At 38.0% G+C, this 20082-nt stretch overlaps 1 protein-coding gene across 1 annotated transcript in view; it reads right to left on the bottom strand.

Annotated features, from left to right (window-relative positions):
- Positions 1-20082, bottom strand: part of ITGA8 (integrin subunit alpha 8) — a 98315-nt gene that overhangs the window by 68834 nt on the left and 9399 nt on the right. Inside the window, exons 3-12 of the mRNA XM_010224792.2 lie at positions 18173-18273; positions 15472-15595; positions 13736-13797; positions 12695-12740; positions 11603-11728; positions 10374-10418; positions 8657-8700; positions 7708-7764; positions 7466-7518; positions 997-1202 (exon numbers count right to left, since the gene is read on the bottom strand). Coding sequence (XP_010223094.2) covers positions 997-1202; positions 7466-7518; positions 7708-7764; positions 8657-8700; positions 10374-10418; positions 11603-11728; positions 12695-12740; positions 13736-13797; positions 15472-15595; positions 18173-18273 — 864 coding nt within the window. The remainder of the gene's footprint in view (positions 1-996; positions 1203-7465; positions 7519-7707; positions 7765-8656; positions 8701-10373; positions 10419-11602; positions 11729-12694; positions 12741-13735; positions 13798-15471; positions 15596-18172; positions 18274-20082) is intronic.

Here is a 20082-nt window from a genome sequence, read left to right as displayed (position 1 = left end):
CAATGGCTCATGTCTACACTGGATTTCTCTGCCACATTTCCAAACAATTTAATGAATTTTAATAAACCAATACTTAATGAATGGTTGTTCCTACTTCTATCTATTTAAATCAACACAAACTTTTCCTCATTTCCCCCAGCACATTTTGCTAGGCCCAGCCTGGGCTTCCTGCCTTCACTAGGACACTGAAGATCTATGCATTATCATTATCATTCATGAAATTGAGGACCTTGGCTCTAGATCCTTCTCAGCTTTTTCCAAAACAGTGAAAGCAAAAAGCAAGAATGTCTCTTTCTTTCCTTAGCAGAATGCCCGAGAGCTGGGAGACCAGTATTCCTCATCCGAAGAAGTTAATGGTATCCAGTATTCCTCACAGCTGGAAAACAAGTTGGATGGACACACAGTGGGATTCCCTGACAGCCCAGGGAGGGTACCCTCAGCAACCACATCCCACGGGCCTCCCTTCATAGGAAGACATTCAGACTTTTGTGCACCCTGGGCCCCAATACAGTCCTGTGGATCCTTAAAGGACTTAGCCCATCAAAGGAGCCATAAACAGGGCACTTTGCCTTAGAGTCTAATGGTAGAGCACTGTGAAAAAGAGCCCTCAAGCTAAGGAGGAGTTATGTCCATTTCTTTTTTCCTCAGTGAGCCAGGTATCTTTAAGGTCACCGTGCAAGATAATTCCTCCACAAAACAACTTCTTAGCATTTTAGAATCAGAGATTCCTGATTTCTCATCTCCGAAATAAGAAATCAAGAAATGCATGCAGGAAAGACTGGCCATGTCCAGGAGCCTAGCTGTAGGTGCATCCAGTTATGCAAGTTAGATGGTTATGCAAGTTAGATAGTTCTCCCTAAATTTCAGCTTAATTGCATGAATGCTTTGTTGGGTGTGTGCCATAGACATTTGAAAAAAAAAGATCCCATTATGCACCATTTAGTCATTCTTAATTTTAATCTTATACATAGAAATATAATATTCTGTGTATATTACCATTGTATCCATCCTGATTGAGATCTCCAAGGTGTGTGATTGCACTGCCAAATCTCCCAAACACTTCCGTGCCTGTCAGAATTTGTGCATCTCGGAAGAGCAAAGCACTCTCTTGAAGGTATAGATAAACTTGCCCAACTTCTTTAGGCTTGCTCTCAAATTCTCTTTCCATGAAGAGAGGGGCTCCAACTAAGATATCATCTAAACTGGAACAGTCAAACAAAAAACCAGTGTCACTGAGAAAACGAGTGTAATTAATACACCATTCCTGTACTCGTTAAACAGGAGAGAGTAAACAGAGAATACATCATCGAATCATGGAGGAATTGGGGTTGGAAGGCATCTCTGCATATCATCTAGTCCAAGTCCTCTGCTCAAAACAGAGGAGTCAACTACCGCAGGCTGCCTCGGACCATGTCCAGTCAGGTTCAGAATATCTCCAAAGATGAGACTCCACAACCGCTGTGGGCAACCTGCTCCACTGTTCGATCACCAATCACAATAAAAACATTTTTTTCTTATGCTTGAATAGAATCCTTCTGTTTAAAAACGTATCCACAAGAGATACAGAAATGCTATGCTTTGCAGTTAATTATCCAGAAGTCAGGAATTTTACTCAGAAATGATCTGTTACTGGAATAAATTTGTAGATTTATCTTATCAACATTGCAAGTGAGACACAAATTTCAGTATAAAGTCTAGACTCTTTTAAAGTTATCAATCAGTGTGTGAACAATAGAACAAAAAATGGCCATTTCCTGGGAGATTTTTTGCAGTAGTGGGGTATTTTGAAGCACATGGGAGTGTTTTGAAGCACGTTAACAATATTTATTTGGCAGAAGAAAAGACCCTTTGTTAGCAAATAAAGAAAATACTCTTAACAGTTGATTCTGAGATGTGAACCAACATTAGATGAATTTCTAAGGCTAACTCTCAAGCCCTTAAAAGCTAATAGAAAAATTCAGTTCCCATTATATTTGGTGGACACTGATCATTCATATTAAGGAACTCTGTTACTGCAAACAACTAGAACTATTTGCTCCTTGGATTTTTAATTTGGAAAACATATTCTCTTGATCTAACATGAAACTTTGTAAAACTTGTAGAAAAGGCTTCGCCCTATTTACAATACTGATGCTTTCACAAAGTTTTTGCCCATTAAGAAAGTAATTATTAAAATACTTATCACATTCTGTTTTCCTTAATCTTTACAGAAAAATCCCTAGAATGTACAAGTAACTCAGCTAGCATTTTCCATAGATATATGCCAGGGTTCTAACACACATCACAGAATATAATACAGAGTATCTATCTCACCTAAAAGCCTTTAATCACATGGTATAACTTTTACATGCTATAAATTGGGACAAAATAATCATAGAAATGATATTTTTGCTTTAAGTTCTGTAGTTGGTTTCCATAAAGGAAACTATAATTCAAAACTCCAGGTCACTTTCACGCAGTTTTCTTTTCTTTATAGGTCAGATAATACCCTATGGCATGGATAACTAAAAAGGAAGGAAGCAGATGCTGACTTAACATCAAAGGTGGTGTTTTCCTTCCATGCAAAACATTAAAAGTTCTCCTCTATTAATGGAAGATATTAGTGGCTGGGACATAGGGTAAGCAGAAAATGTTGCCATGAAACAACAGCAACACACAAACAGATCACAAATGTTCTTTACAAGATATTTTATGTTTGTTGTGTGCAAAAAGCATTACACAGTAGCACCATCATCAATTATTATTTTATTACAGCACAGTCCAGATGTTCCCACTGAACCTGGGACCCCATGGGATTATGTGCAGTATAACCAGCAAAGTAACAGATGAGCCTTGCTCAAGTGATCACACAGTCTAAGTAGAAAAGACAGACTATACGTGAATGTTTTACAAATAAAGGATTGCAGAGCTAAGGGACGTCATTCATAGATGGTAGAGAATCAGAAGATTTGGAGTCAGGACTTTGAGTTCATCAATGGAAAATAAGCAGATATCTAGAGACCTTTAAAACACCGGCCCATGGAGCAGTATTCAGAGTGCCTATACCCAAAGACAAGAGGAATAATATCTATTTTCTAGTGAGGCATAAAATTCCCCAGGCAGAAGCCTAAGGGGATGAAACATAGCTTCTCCTTGCTCTGCCTACCCATCGCAAACTGATCGACCCAGCAAGAGAGGTTCACAGGGTGAGGTGGAAAGCAACAGAGAGGAGCGAGCGTCTGTTGTCTATGGATTAGGGCTTCTCAGCTGAAAGTGCACAGTCATAGAATCATAGAATCATAGAATCATAGAATGCTTAGGGTTGGAAGGGACCTCTAGAGATCATCTAGTCCAACCCCCCTGCATACGCAGGGACACCTAAAGCACGTGGCACAGGACTGCATCCAAGCGGGTTTTGAAGATCTCCAGAGAAGGAGACTCCACAACCTCTCTGGGCAGCCTGTTCCAGTGCTCTGTCACCCTCACTGTTAAGAAATTTTTCCTTAAGTTCCTATGGAATTTTTGATGTTTCAGTTTCCGGCCATTTCCTCTAGTCCTATCAGTGGCCACCACTGAAAAGAGACCATCCCCGTCCTCTGCACTCCCTCCCTTGAGGTATTTATATACACTGATTAGATCCCCTCTCAGCCTTCTCTTCTCCAGGCTGAACAGGCCCAGCTCACTCAGCCTCTCCTCATAGGGCAGATGTTCCAGGCCCCTGATCATCCTTGTAGCCCTGCGCTGGACTCTCTCCAGCAGCTCCACATCCCTCTTGTACTGTGGAGCCCAGAACTGGACACAGTACTCCAGATGCGGCCTCACCAGGGCTGAGTAGAGGGGCAGGATCACCTCCCTCGACCTGCTAGAGATGCTCTTCTTAATGCAGCCCAGGATCCCATTGGCCTTCTTGGCCACGAGGGCACCCTGCTGCCTCATGGTCAACTTGTCATCCACCATGACACCCAGGTCTTTCTCTGCAGAGCTGCTCTCCACAAGCTCGGTCCCCAGCCTGTACTGGTGTCTGGGGTTATTCCTCCCCAGGTGCAGGACCTTGCACTTGGCCTTGTTGAATTGCATGAGGTTTTTCACCGCCCAGTTGTCCAGTCTGTCCAGGTCCCTCTGGATGGCAGCGCAGCCCTCTGGGGTATCGGCTACTCCTCCCAGTTTGGTATCATCAGCAAACTTGCTGAGGGAGCACTCTGTGCCTTCATCCAGGTCATTGATGAATAAATTGAACAGGACTGGACCAAGGACTGACCCCTGGGGGACCCCACTAGCCACAGGCCTCCAACTAGACTCTGCACCGCTGATCACCACTAGTCCTGGATTACCTTTCTAGGAAAATCTATACTTTGTTAAAAAAAATGTAAAAAAAGATTGTATAGACTAGTCAGGGAGCAGGGATCAGGACCCAGTAGTTAAGATGTTCCTTTTTCCCTAATGCAAAGGGAAGAGTGAGGGGAAGTCAGCCCTCTGTATTACATGGATTTATCCCCAGGCTGACTGAGAATGGGAAGCAAATCTACCTGGAACATCCATAGCACTTATCTTGCCTTCCCTGTAGGCCTTGACATATCCAACCCCTACGGAAGCCTTGCTCTCTTTACCCTCTTACTTATCTCTCTTCTCTATCAGTGATGAGCTCTGCAGGTAAGGGCAAGATGCTCTGACAATTCTCCCTTATTTACTCCTGGGGGTTTTGTTTTGTTTTATTTTATTTTATTTTATTTTATTTTATTTTATTTTATTTTATTTTATTTTGTTTTGTTTTGTTTTGTTTTATTTATTTTTATTTTATTTTATTTTTTACTGTCATAACAATGTACCATAGTCATCTGAGGAGGGCTTCTTCAGCCTCTGAGATCCTAATTTACTTTTTCCTAGTTTCTCTCCAAGTGGGTAACAAGAAAGCAAATACTCCTTTATAGTCAGTTTTACTTTCCAGGTCCTAAAAGGACATTCAAGAGGAGTCACTTGTTTGGTTATACTCTGTGATTAAAATTATTTATTTTTAATTGTGAAGAAGGATACTTCAACTGTTTTTTTTAATTGGACGAGTTTACGTTTACAAAACTGGGAGTACTGAGCCAAATTCAGGTTGATGTAATCCCCCTTAAAAAAACAAAATAAGAGCAAAGCAAAAGCAAAAGTCCCTAGAGAATAATACTAAACCATAAACTGCAGGTCAGTTTAACAGTGGTATTTTGAACTGCTTCCTTGGTTATTTCATCAGTGCACCAAGATTTTACAGCTCACATAGTTCAGGGCATTTACTGTTTGTTTGTTCCAGAACATAAAGGTAACTAGCTAGTATTGCTTCCCTTCGGATAAAAAAAAAAATCATTAAAAAGCTCAAGTTAACCACCTACTGGGACTGTGTGCATTTCCTTTGTACCCTGCTGAGTAATAAAAAGCCAAAGTATGGGAAGTACCAAGAGGTCAAAGTATAACTATGCAGAGCTTTGATATAGGCCAAATAAAAGACCGGTAAACAATTTATTCCACTGTTTTTATTGAACTGTTTCAGTCTTAATTGAAAATCTCTTCCTTTCTCTCTTAACTAAGAATGTAGTCCATAAGTTGACAGCAAAGTTTGATTTGTTAGGACTCACTGTGCATTTCTTTTTATTAGCAGAGGGTAACTACAGAGCAGTTCAAACAATACAATTTCTTTGTCAAGCCTGCAACTCTAAAATGGTATGTGTTTAATGGCAGGAATCACCCCAGAAAACTTAGCAGAATTGCTGGAATTGAAGGTTCACAGAGCTATTTTCCTAGGATGAGCCTAATCTTAGAGTCAAACCTTACACCTTATAACAGAAACGCATTATCCCTGTTAATCTTGTCAGTGTATAACTTGATTTTCCTTCAGGGTGATATGACTGACAAAGTAATCACTATCTATCTATCTCCTCTGTCCTTAGCTGCACAAAAACTCTAAGTGAATTTGAAGTAGTCATTTTCCTCCTGTTTTTTTTTTTTCAATTTTACTCTCCCTTTCAGATAAATATTTCCATTGACTGTATGTGCAATCCAGGAAGCACAGGCTGCATACTTAATCAGACATATTTACCGAGTAGAGCTTTTTTGTGTTTTGTTTTGTGTGGGATGTTTGGATCTCAGAAAGAGTCATTAGATTTCCTTCAAGATATAGACAGGGAGACCACACAGGCCTCAACAGCAGCTTCATTATACTATTGATATAAACTGTGGTTTTAGAGGTACACAGAAAATGTGAGACCTGCCAAGTAATTCTATGATTCACAGGAAATAACCTGCACAGGAAATGGTTTGATTTACTGAGAAATTAACTATCAAGTCCTCTGAAAGTTTAATGAATGACTGTTGAAACTTAGGTCAACATTTCTCCACACTTTCATGTTAGCGATGCCTTATGGTAAGACTAAAATTATCCTGATAATATATACTGTAAATACAGGATTTTTTACCAAAAGCTAGCTATGGTACTGTGAGCAAATGTGACCTTAGAAGCTTGGAAAGGCTTCATTACTGTGAAACCATTGTAGAAACTGCTGCACTTTCCTTCTCGTTTTGGAAATAACATTTTTATCACGTCATTATTTTTTCCCTTTCTTGTATCCCTAACTCTTCTGTGGTCACTGATGGAGAGCAATGATTTAGCCCAAAGAAAGTATCTAATGCACTAAATTTAAGCATCTAATACAAACTAATTGCAAATAAAGAACACGAAGTAGACCCATCTAAGCTATTTTGCAATAGGCAAAAGTATATATAGCTCTTAACATAATCCTGCCTCAGTTGTGCACCAGCTTCAAAGCTCTGAGCATGAGTGATGTTTATCTATCTCCTTGACAGAATACTTGTATCAATATTCATTAACTGAAGTCCTGATCTTCTAAAGCCTCCAAAGGGCCACAGACACTTTTTGGTTCTCTGGAAGGTGTACTGATGATGAAAATGGATGGCTAACCAGCAGATGCTGGAGTGAGCTGAAGACACCGAAAAGCTCTTAAAAATGAGAGCTGAGGCTGTGGTTGGTCTGCATGGGGGAAGATTTATCTGCTTTTGAGAAGGGAAGAATGAACTGTTCTGCTTTTGACTTTTCCTGTCTCTTCCAAGTAGCACCTAGCATTGTTCATTCTCTGTAACTGGTTCTGTTTCCTCAGAATTTGCACATTCCCACTCTTCAAGAGGGATAAGAAGATAAACGTATCCAAACTATGTATTTAAGCCACTGGTTGCACAGGGGTAAGCTTAGGCCAACAAGTAAAATTATAAAAGCAGAAAAGCTAACAGAAGCATTTAAGGTATAAAGCACTTGAAAACCTGTGTTTATTAATAAATAAACTTTTGCTATTTAGGCATGAGTCACCAGGACTGTGCACTGACTGTCATTTTAAAAACTATTTCCTAAACCGTAGTTTCTTAGGGAGATTGGGGTATATAGTATCAGGCATTACTTCTGTGTATGTTCAGTGGGAGATGAATATATTTAGTAACCTACCCGTCATTGTTAACATCTGATACTGCAACAGTGTACCCAAAATAAGAAGCCATCTGGAAATAAAAAACAACAGATATGCATTCATATTGTATATTAATTTCTGTAAGTTTTACTGACAAACTTCGCCTTTTATGGATCTTAATTCTAAATAATTAAAACATTTTATATATTCTTGGAAGTGCAAAAATGAAATTACATCCTCTGGAGATACAGTACTTTATCCTGTAATTCCTTGATATTACCTGTTCACCAGTAAAGTTCTGGATAAAGGTCAGGTCTGAAGAATTAATAATTGAGACCTGTTAATAGAAAAATACAAAAAAAGTTTGAGCACTAATGGAGATGTTACACTGTAATATCACTGCAAACTAATTTTATACACTGAAGGCCAAGAAAGAGATGAGTCTCATATCTCCCATGAGTAAATTGAGAAAACGACTATTTTCCTACCTTATCCAGCACTGTGAACAGCAATGTATCATAGACAATGGCTACATTAACAGGCATGAACACATGAACTTAAAAATGATATGATGATATGTAGCTTGCTTCTAAAAAGTGGGACGAATAAGTTCATATCTATATATAAGTTCATGTATCTCATGGGATGAGACACAAGGTGTTTTGGGTCCACAAAACTACAGAATGTGTTTCTGGCTGTGACCTCTCAGTTGGCTCAGCGGATTGGTCCTGAATCTTTTCTTCCATGAGGTAAAAGCTGTATCCACACACAGATATGATTTCATCCTTCCACTTCTAACTGTATATCATGACTCTCTGTGTCTGGTATTCAGTGTATTTAACTAGAAAGGGCACTGAAAATAAACACCGGATGTGAATAATCTGAACTTTGACTTTTCTCCATCATGGACATAAGTTTTCACATAAAATACTCTAGCCTGGAGTCTGGTAACTTCTGTGTACAGGTATATTAGTAATATTCAAAGCATGCTTGCAAGTGACATTGAAAGCATAGACTTCAGAAGGGAATGCAAGCTTAACTTTCAAAGCCAACCCAGTAAAACACTTCAGCCCAACTAGACAAGTTTGAAGGTGAAAGTCAGTGGCAGTTATGCCTGAATGGAAAGTTAAGCATCAAAAAGGCATAAAATACAACCTAACTTTTAACTCTCAGTATAGTCTAGGTGCATTATCACTAGAAAATGGACAAAATATGGGTCCAGTACATACATAGCCAAAGTTCTGAGCTCCTCTTGGGACTCCAGTAACCAGCTCTGAAAAGACAAATATTGAGGTGTACACAGGTTGTATTACCTGAATGGCGCTTGCAATGTGCAGCCCATGCTACTTACATCTTCCCTGATGTAAAACCCTTAGGATTTTAGCCTCTTGTCTGCATCAAAAACACCTTTAATTCACTTCATAAGATTTTAATGTTCATTCAGTATATCTAAGGGCATGAAATATTACATCTTTAATAGCTGAATGCATTAGTCCATGTCTGGATAGAAGTCTTTTTCTGCTTAGCATTACTTAGCACAGTACAGTATAATAAAACTTTCAGTTCAGTTCAGCTTGTTACTTGATGACTGTGGATTAATAGAGCAGAACTAACTGTGGCATCACACACTAAACTGTGGCACCACAGAAGTTAGACTGCCTGTAAATCATCTGTTTTTCTGGCCACATAATATTTTCTCTCATCTGCCATTTGGCTCGTGCCACACTTTGATGATACCAGGTTTGGCATAGTCCATCTAGGAGTACAGCAAACTTTTTTTTTTTTCTGTAAGAAGTGGCACTGGGGGAATTAATTGACTAAGCATATGAAATATTGAACCTAGCTGCTCTCCAGGGTATGATTCCTCCCCAGTGACCAGATTTTAATCAACAGTTGGAAAAAAAAATAATAAAAAGAGAAAAAAAAAAAAAACACAGCCTGCAATCTTAGTGTCTAAACTTTCCTTCCAGATGATATCCACATCAGAAGACACCAGGACTCTCAGCTATCAAAGCAGCTCAGATGTCTTCCTCTACAGACCCGGTGTGCATCTATTCCTGTTGGCGTTTATCTATGGTGAACAGTGGCAGGTCAAGGGGAAATGAAAGTAGTAATGATGGACTGAATGTGACAAAGGACTAATGCTGCCAACAATTCAGTTCTTTGTACTAATCTTTCCCTTGACTTACTCATTCAAGAACCATTATAAAACTGTGAGTATGCATTAAAAATAGATGGCTGCAACCTTCCATTATTCAGGGATACACCTTTTTTTTTTCTCTTCAAGTTATAGATTTGGGCTCAAAACTGTGTACTCTATTCTTTTAGGAAAACTCTGAAGAATAGGATGTTGGGGCCTTAGCACTTTTACAGGAATACGAGGAGCTGAAGTGATGAGAACTGAGGAGCTGAAGTGATGAGAACCGAGGAGCTGAGGCGGTGAGAACCGGGAACTGAAGCGATGGGAACCAAGGCCACCCGGAGAAGATAACGCTCGTTAGCAACTTTTTAATGAACTAGGCCGGCCATAGCCAGATAAGCATCCGGGAGGACCAGCAATAGAGCATCGGAAAGGAATGTCAGCCAGCTGCAAGCTAGTTATGCATGGACACTATAGCTTAACCAATGAGAATGCTGTTGCTTAGCGCGTGTGTACGCTTACAGGTGATAGAATTGTATAAAGCTACACCGTAGAGAATAGAAAACGAATTGAACCTGCTTCACATTGAAGTGTCGTTCATTCCGTCTCGCGGGGTGGGCCTCGGCAATAGGAAACTCTAACTTTAAAGGGATTAAGCAGCAGCAGTTCTGGTCAGTTGAATTCATTTGCAGAAATTTACTATCTCTACACCTTCTGAGGAAGTATTTGCCTATGTAGAGACCCCAGTTGGGGAAATTAATAGGTGCACAGACATATGGTTGCCTCTCACATATATGGCTTTTTACCTTGTTCAGAGTCTCCAGTAAATTCTCCAGCAGCCACTGAATATCCTGTTTAAAGATAAATTACAAACAAAAAACTTGACAAACTCTTTCTTTCCCAAAAAAGATGTTTCTGCAATCTGACAATCTGCAATCAGACAATCAGATTTGCCTGCTCACCTGTTTACCAGCATGAAAAACTTCTGAATTAGTATACTAAAATGGAGTGGAGAAAAGAAAACTGTTCATCAAATTATTAAGACTAAATTAACTATAGGTCTCCAAGGTCCCCACATAAGTTGTTAAAGCATTAATACTCAAAAACTTATCTGAAAAACCTGCAAGTACTGCAGTGGCTTCTCCTAAAAGTTACTGATGCTATTTAGGCCTTCATTATCATACTGTAATGTATGATTGTCCTGATTTAGCTCTGTAAGGAAGGCAGATGTCCAACAATATATTTAAGTACCTCCTGAGGCTTTAGTAAGCATATAAGTGATATAATTGCTATTGACAGAGCAAAGACTTTTGGATTGCATCAGTGATCGTAACTCCAACTTTATGGGTAGAGAAAAAAGGAAGTATCTTTGCACTGAAATTCCATCCCATCTTTTCTATAATTATGTGAAGAAAACCTCTGTTACCGTCAGAGATATATAACTATCATCCAAATTCTTAGAGAAGGTCAGTACTTGTAAAAGGTACACAAATGGAGGGCTTTTCTATTTATTACGTTGTATCTTCAAAACAGCTTTTGTTATTACTCACTTCTGCTGCATCTTGCAACATCAGGAAGAATTGACATGTATATTTAGGTAGCACTTACAAAATACAGCAGAACTAAAGTATTTGTTTATTTGTAACTAATTGTATCTGTTAAGAACAGAAATAGTCTTTAACTACTGTAAACTCAGTCCATTTCCTTGGAATGAGAAGAAGGTCTAATTAAGAAAATTTTGTGTTTTTTCTTACTTATTTACTGAATAATACCAAATAACACCATAACAACACATTTAAGATCTCATCCTTTAAATCCTATTGACTCAAATCCTATTATTGTGCAAGATTTTAATAATGTTCATAATCCCATTGAAGTAATTAACAAATTACTAATTTGCTGTTGTGCTTAAAGCAAAATATGAGTTTAAAACATAACAGTACTAGGAGATTGGTATTTTGAGGTTTGTTTTTTCATTCGCACATGCCTCACTAAGCCTTTAGGACAGACTGCTAACTGACAGAGCTTAGCTTACCCATGTAATTGTCATCATATGTGGGTTGTGCCACTCCTGTTTGTTTCTCTCGTGCCAGTTTCCTTAGAATATCCTTGAAGGAGTAATTTGCAATGATATCCGCAATGCTTGCAGTGATCACCTGACCTGGATTCAAACAACTTCATAAATGAAAGGGACTCAAAGGAGAGACAGTTTCTAGCTAGACAGAGCTAGCAGAACATCTGAACAGAACTGTAGGAGATAATGTGGCACAGATGCAGCGAGCAGAGAAATTCACTCAGTCTTTCTGTATTACTGCCCTCATGAATACATATAAATCAATACTACAAGGCACTGATACTCTATTGAACTGTCACAAGAACAACTCCAGATCAATTTCAAGGTGCTGATTCAACCCAAGGAGAAGCTTTTCAGGCTCAGTTTCTCCTGAACAACTATCTTTTGATGATATGCTGTACGGATGTAGTAGTGAAATTGAGGTGATTCTCACTGGTGAATTCAAAGTTATGCATTCCCTGCCATGAGGATCAGCTCGAATCTTCCATCATAAATGGCAGTGCAAAAACATACATGAGTAAGTAGGGGTCCCAAGGGGCACATTCGTGGGCAGACTATGAGAATCAGTTATACCAAAACAGGTTAAAGCAAAAATATCCTACTATCCCTCTGCCAGGCGTCATCCATATGAGAAACTCTAGCTCCTACAGTCTGCTTGCAAATGAACTTAAAATATATACAGGTAGCAAGAAAAAGTTCTCATCAACAACAAGCAGTGGCAATAACTTTGAAAAATTACTATATTTACTGACCAAATCTGAATAATTTTAAAAATAATAACATTTCTAGAATAAAAAACGGAATCTTATTAATCAAATGACATACATAAAAATAGCTATTTCCATTTGTTTCATCTCCTATATAAGCCATAAGCTGATTTTTCACCAATTTACTTTATACTCAGTAGCTTGTTAAACAATTCTTCTGATCTATACTTACTTAACATAGACTGAAGACTGGTTATCTTAAACCGAGAAAACAGTAAGAATTTAGAAACCTAGAACCCTTCATGCTTCACTTCTTGGATCAAGTTAACCAGCAAGATGAACATACCTTGCCAGTAAAAACTGCCAGGCCCACCTACTATCAGGTCTCCATTCTACAAAAAGAATTGAATGAAATTACATAACAAATGAACAAAATAAAATTAAGCATGCATGGGAACAATAACTTAAATGACCAAAAGAACATTATGATGAAAGAGAATAGCCCTAATCAAGGAAACTATGTATGTACATGGACTTTAACCAAAATCCTAAATTAAAGTTAAGATCACCCTAGGCATCTTCATTTCAACTAGAGCCACAGCTTTTAAAATTTATGTAACTTTCTTAAAATTGTTTATTATTTGCCACAAATCATAAAGTCATCATAAAAGAGGGTGTTCACGTCCAGTGAAGCAGAAGTAATGCTTTATCAAGAAATATGATTAAGTCAAACTTACATTGAGGCTGTTATTCCTTAGCAATTAATAATTTGAATAAGAGCGTAGCTCCACGACACTAAAAAGAATTGAAATAATCAAAGACATAAAGGCTCCTGGTGGTGTAGCAATGGCATAGACAGTAACAGCAGCTGCAATGTTTATTCTTTGCTATTGCTATTGAGCATATCTGCGGCATACAGGAACACCTAGGCATTTCCGTTAGGCCTTCCACAAAAGACCAGTCTTACTCAATGATTAGTTTGCCTCCAAATACATGCTTATTTAAACTGTTTCATCTTAAAAAAAAATAGCTGGTTGCTGCTCATTTGTTCCTGAAAGTTGGGTCTCTGGAAAGCAACATCAGTGGGGCAAACACAAGCAGAAGCACGTATAAGTCCCGCATCTAGCTGCCCAAACTAAGAAAGCGTGAGAACAGCTAAACTGGAGTGCTGCTAACAGAAAAACAGGTACTGATAACAGTCTTCCCTTCATTAACTAAATCAGGAAGTTTGAAGTTTGCAAAGAAAGAAAACTTGCAACAGCTTCATGCAACTTTTCACATGCACAAGCAAGGGAACAAACTCTGGATCACACTCTGGAGAGTGTGCGAACATTTGGGATACATCAGAAGTACATTTGGCCATAGAATTCCAGAAGCAAAATCTCACCTTATAAAAATCCAAGCTGAAACCGGCTTGACAAAAGCCTTGTCCTTCAGGATCTGCATTGCCTGCAGTTATGAAGGTAAAAGTACCTTAGCGATTTCACAGTGCATGCAGAAAACAGCTTAAACAGTCTTACAGCAATAAGGCTATAACTGCAAAAGTACCAAAATAGGTGAAAGGACTATGTCTTCCTTTTTAGGAGAGGAAGAACAATTTAAGGACATTTACAGGACTCAGTCCACGCAACTGCTCTATGAAGATTTTGAAAAATAAGATGAATTACTTGGGATTTTCCCTTCTCATTGCCAAGGCAGATCCCTTTGTACCAAGGATTCAGTTTGAATTTGACTGCAGAAACAGAACTAACAACAGAATAAGAAATCCTAGAATGGCTACCACAGTTTGCACTGCCATAAACACAAAAATAAATGTTTACTAAGCCAGTCTCAAAGAAAACCTCATCTAGTGGATAGTGTCAGTGTGACTCAACACTCAAGCAACATCCTGGTTATCTGCACCATGGTGAGGGAGGGGAGCATGTGTCCTTCATGAGGCCCAGTCCTTTAACTGATATACAGTGTCTAAATAAGGACTGAAGGATAATGTAATATTTTGGATGCAAGTTTATATATGGAAAACGATCCTTCTGCTTCTGCCATTTTTATGTCTAGTCTCCAAATGTATAATAAGTAGAAAATTCTTTTCTAATTTTATAAATGGTGTTACCATCCACTTCAGGTCTTTTGTGTGAATACTGGAGTGCTGAAGTCTGTAAGGTCATGAAAGTGAGGGTAGGAATGGCCAATGGAACCTTTCGAATGGCATCAGCCTTTCAAAAAGCCACAGCAAGACATCAACAGTGAATGAAACAGATTTTATGGACATCAATCCTTACAGATTTAGCTTCTTTCTGTAGCTGTCCACTCAGGTGCCTCAGCTGAAAGAGCAATTCTCTGATCTGTGAGTGCAGTGACTGCTGTATACTAGCGCAGTCCAACGCTCATCAGAGCAGTGAGGCCACGAGAGTAGCAGTGTTAATGATAATCATAAATGTTTAGAGACAGGATGCTGAACAGAATTAACGACTGATCTAATGTGCAGCATTTTCTGCAGACTTACAGATAATCAGGCTTGTGTCTAACCACATGTACTGCTTGTTTCCTATTCCCCAGGAAGTAAGGGCCAGAGATTGCTACCACAAGTGGAGAGGAGACACACAGCCTCCGAGTGTCACTCCAAGAGGAGTGGGAACAGCAGTGTTAATGTGTGTGGCTTTCTTCCATGCTGGAAGTCCCACACAAATGAGCTACTGGGGGTGCTATTGGCATGAGTGGTGATACAAGCTTGGAGGTTTCTGTGCAGGGTCTGGTCTTCAGATGGTAATTCTGTGATGAGAGATTTATGCTCAGCATAAGCATGAGTAATTGGTTTAAAATGCTGTCTGGTTCTTATCTAGAACCGTTTGCTACATTAGAAAGCCATTTAAATTGTACCAATTATATCACATCGCTAAAACTGCAGGAGTTTAATTTACTTAATTTCTCCTCTTTCAATCATATGATAAAGCATCCAACTGCAGACATATAATTTAATGCTATTTTTCCTTTAAATCCTTCTTCAATGTAATAATGTCATGCAGCAATATTCCCTCAACCAAAACAGCATCAAGATTGAAACGATGAAAACACTGAATGCAGTATCAATTCCTCCAATGTAGGATGGCTCCTACTAATACTTACTATTGCGACAAGGTGAGTATTCAGCATAGGCACTGAAGTTCTGAATTGCAACATAGCATGTGCCCACAGGGTCCTTCTCAGGGCTATCTTTAAGGGTCCTCCAGTGATACAAGGGAGCGCAAGCCTATCAAAACAGGAACTATGTCACACTTACCTATCAAACCCTCCGGCATCTGGCAGATACACTTTTTATTAATCAATTTACACATTTTCTCTCTGGTATTCTGTCATTCATGTGGAAATGATGATAGCATATTGATAGAAGCAAATGAAGCACCATTACTTCTTACAGCAAAATCATAAATTGAAAACACAGTCTGACCTTTCACTTTCAGCATTTAGCCGGTGAAATTCAACAGGAGGTACAGCTCACACTTAAGCATAGGTTATACATTCTCCAACAGCCTGCCCCATGCACAGTGTGCTTGCTCCGTTACTGCTCACAGCACAGATTTGATCCCCTAATTTAAGCTGTAGATCATAAACATCTGAGTAAGGAGGTCCCTACTTATGGGGATTCATAAGATGATCACTATTGCAGCACAACTGCTATGTTTCTGCTTTACTGAGCGGGCAGATGGTTACTGAGATGTCATATTGCCATTACAATCATGGTCTATCAGTAAATGAATCCTTGTTTCAGATCTTTAGGAGATGATGCTGCCTAATAAGTTTGACTAGTGAACTAGTACTTTTTCTTCTGTGTTGTGGTAGCGGTGTTACAAACATGACAGTCTAAGGATAACAGATATATGATGTGTGCAGGGAGAGGCAATATCTTTTTTGAAAGTAACTCAAATAACTGGAAAAATAAAACAGGTAAGTCTTCCAGTGTGAACATCACTATCCAAAGGTTCCTGTGCCCAGAGCAGGGGCGAGATTACTTCTCCCTACAGCTTGGATTCTCTAAGAGTTGGGCAAACTCTATTTATGTCCTTGTCTTACTCTTCCAATCAGAAACTTGCCTGGTTTTGGCAAGGAACTGTTGCTATTCACAGTGCTACATAAACCCTCGTTCTGCCATCAGATCCGGCTGGATGAGCCTCTCTACTACTCAGAGCTGCTAGAACTTGCCTTTGAGGACTTGTAAGACTGAGACATGCTTACCTAGATCAGCTTACAGACTAACAGTAACAAAAGAAAACCAGAGTGCAGCAAAGCCAGGAATAAATTTCCTACAAGGGTGATTTCAGGTGCATTGAGAAATTGGATTGAAATAGGAATTACATGTAATTGTAAACATCAAAGTAATGCAGTTTACTATTTCATTTGTAGGAAAAAAAAAGTCTCTAACAATTTCATGACATGTTTTCTGTTTTCTCATTCCAGTCTACAAGCCTAAATATAAAGTTTCCTAGCTTTACTGTTCAAGGTTTTGCCTTGCAAAAATGTTAAACTCTACCCCCGTTCCAAAAAGCCTGACAAGAGTTATCAGAAGCAAACCAAAGTTTGCTTAATAAGGACAGGGGACATCACTCAGTGATGAGTTTTTCTCACTCTTCATTTGATTAAGGTTGACTGAATGGTGATAAAGAACTATGTTATTTTGATTTATGAACTGTTGTTTAGTAGAGCGCACAAAATGAAATAAAAATCTATTTTTAGAATATTTACATTGACAAATAATAAAAAGTGACAGAATATTTACTCTCACAAGTATCTTTTTATTTAAAAAGTGAATGTATCAAAGAGAGGTATATGAAAGCACTAACTAAGAAATTAGAGGGTTGTGATATCGATACAAGCAGCAGGGAATTACCAGTATGTGCTAGTACTGTTACAGATGAGAGTGATGTGCTTATTCATTACCTGTTTTATGACAAAATCCTTCTGTAGGGTTAACAAGACATACTACTTAAGAGAAAGCATTTTCTTTAGACTCTCGTTCACATTAAGGAATAACTGAAACAGCTTAACAAATCCCAAGACGAAAGTTATTGCTTTGGAATTGTGAAAGTAATAAAATATGACCAACCTAACGATTCTTATCACAACATTTTCAGCAATCTTTTCAATGTAAATTTTCGTGCATAAATTGTTAAACTAAAATGTCTGTGCATAAGCAACATCATCACTACCTAACTAAGGAATAAAACTACTTGGCCTAAGAATGAACCCAAAACAACAGCATAAATACCCACTCTGGGATCCTCTGTCAGTATAGGGAAAATGTTCTGTGAAACTGGAATATAAACACTGTGCTTTGAGAACAGTCCTCTGATTCAGAGATTATTTTAACCAAGACTATGACCTAGCTGTTCAAAAGAACATAAATGTGAGGAAAGACGACTTATTAATTGATCTTCAGCATGGATTTTTTGTCTTCTGTTACGTAATTCTGCATTTAAGTCAAAATTTAATAATAATAATAATAATAATAAATTTAGTCATACAGCAACAACAGATACTCCCTATTGCAAAAAATATTTCCATTATCTGCTAATAAGTCATCATGTACTTCCATAACAAATAAAATGACTTTCTGCTAGTTTAACATGCCAGAAGGATCATCTTCAAGTGTTCAGGTCAATCTGATTTTATAGACTGTTTCTGAGTTATATATATGATCTGTTCTATAACTTATGCATAATCTAAAGCACAGAGTTCTTTTTATAATCTGCACACAGAAATCTATTAAAATATACATTGGATAAAAAGATAAGCATTATCTTCAAATGAATACCAAATGCATAAGACTTACCACAACTTTTTCTTTATGAGCTTTGACTGTTGCCCCGAACCACTGGTTTGTCTTAAACTCAATAGGTTCCTTGGTGCCATTGACTTTGATTTTCCTGTTGTCTGACAAAGAAAGAAGTAGTATGTTGCCAGCTGATTTAAAAATGTGTTACCCCGTGAATTGTAGATACAAGTGAACAGACTAATGGATATATTAATTATACTGTAGCCACTGTCATCTTCCTATTACCTTAATACAAAATGAGCATTTTAATATCTATACTTGAGCTTGTCACTACTCAATGAGAAAAACTTCATGAAAATCCACATGAATATTCTGAATAATTACATTTAAACTTCAGAACCAAGTAATCTAAAAAGAAACCCTGTCTTTCACGCCCACAAACAAAAAAATAGATTGCTTTTCTGGAATTTATGATGAGGAATGTATAAGAAACTCTGCAAAAGCACGAGTGAAAATATCTAAAAATGTTTTTCATAATGATAGAAACTTTTCATATGAAAAAAGAATGTACTGTAATTAGCTTTTGTCAAACATATGAAATTTCTCAGCATGCCGATTCAAGGATCAGCATTACAGATAGCACAGGACTTTGTTTTTAACTGAATTACATGTGTACACACCGCCACAAGAGACAGCTTCTTAACATTGCTTTATATACACTCTTGCAGATGTCAGCATTAAGAGAAGCCATCTGGGTAAAGACTCGGGCCAATTACAATGTACTTCAGGTTTTAATAAAAAGCAGACATCCCTTCCTTTTGCCCTCAGTTCTCTGAAGTAAACTGATTTCCCATATGTTCATGAGCTATGCTCTTTCCTTACCAGTCATTCCTAATGAACTTCTCAATTTATATATAAGCAGGGTATTACTCCTTTCCCCTTGTATCTGTATTCTCTTTTGCTTGTTTCTGGTTCCTATCAAGGGGGATTTCGCAAGAAGCAATTATTTTTATTCACCAAAGGTGAAAATAAAAACATACTGCACTGTCAGCTTTGGAATGTGTGTGTGTATATATATATATATAGCGATATATAAAAAGATATATATATAATCCTATATTGTAAGGATTTAGACACATTTTTAAAAATCAGGGGAAAATGCAGCTGCTATAATTGTCATCTTTAAAAAGCCAACACTTCCTAGGATTTTCCAGATGAGATATCTGCACTTTTTTCCAGGATGTGGTATCAATACTTACCTCAGCACATGGAAGCCTCATACATATTACAAATATAAACTGAATTAGAAATGAAAATCCTGTGCAACTGGAAAACCAGAAGATTCTACTCTGCATTTTTTTCTAGTGAGCATGGAAGAAAATTGAATGAAAATGAATCTGTGAAAGTTTGAAAAGTCTCTGGGAGAATTTCTTGCTTCATACAAATGCACGTTCCTGAGCTGTAGGAATTACAGAAGCTCATATGGAGATCCATGCTTACAGCACTCACAAGAGAGTTGTAAATTTCAGAAATATTTAGATCTTCAAAATCCAGGACCAATAATATAAAATCTAATAATACATATAATATAAAATAAAATCTTTGAAAATATTCATTTTTAAAGTGCATTTTACTTAAGTTAGGCCTACATTTTAAGAGTGTGGGAGATACTGACTTTAACACACTGCATTGTAGGAGCTGCCAGCTTTTATTTTGTTGCTGGCAGCACCACTTTTGATTAATTTTCACAGTGAAGCCAGACCCTTTCAAACTTTAAAGGCTTCTTTTCTCTTCTTTTAATGCTTCAGCAGATCTGAACATGATCAATCCGCAGAAGAGGTCTCGACAGAAATAAAGCTTTTGAAGCTTGAAAATCAGCCATGGTTGGCTTACAGCTAACCTGACTCCATGGATCCTCATGACCAGTTTTCTAACCTGAAAAGAGCTCCCATTTTCAATCAAAACAC

The sequence above is a fragment of the Tinamus guttatus genome, unplaced genomic scaffold (genome assembly GCF_059628265.1).
Source record: "Tinamus guttatus ecotype Peru unplaced genomic scaffold, ASM5962826v1 Tinamus_guttatus_pri_ptg000509l, whole genome shotgun sequence".
Classification (NCBI taxonomy): domain Eukaryota; kingdom Metazoa; phylum Chordata; class Aves; order Tinamiformes; family Tinamidae; genus Tinamus; species Tinamus guttatus.
Note: the sequence above shows the minus strand (reverse complement) of the source record. Positions and strands in the feature narration are given on the sequence as shown.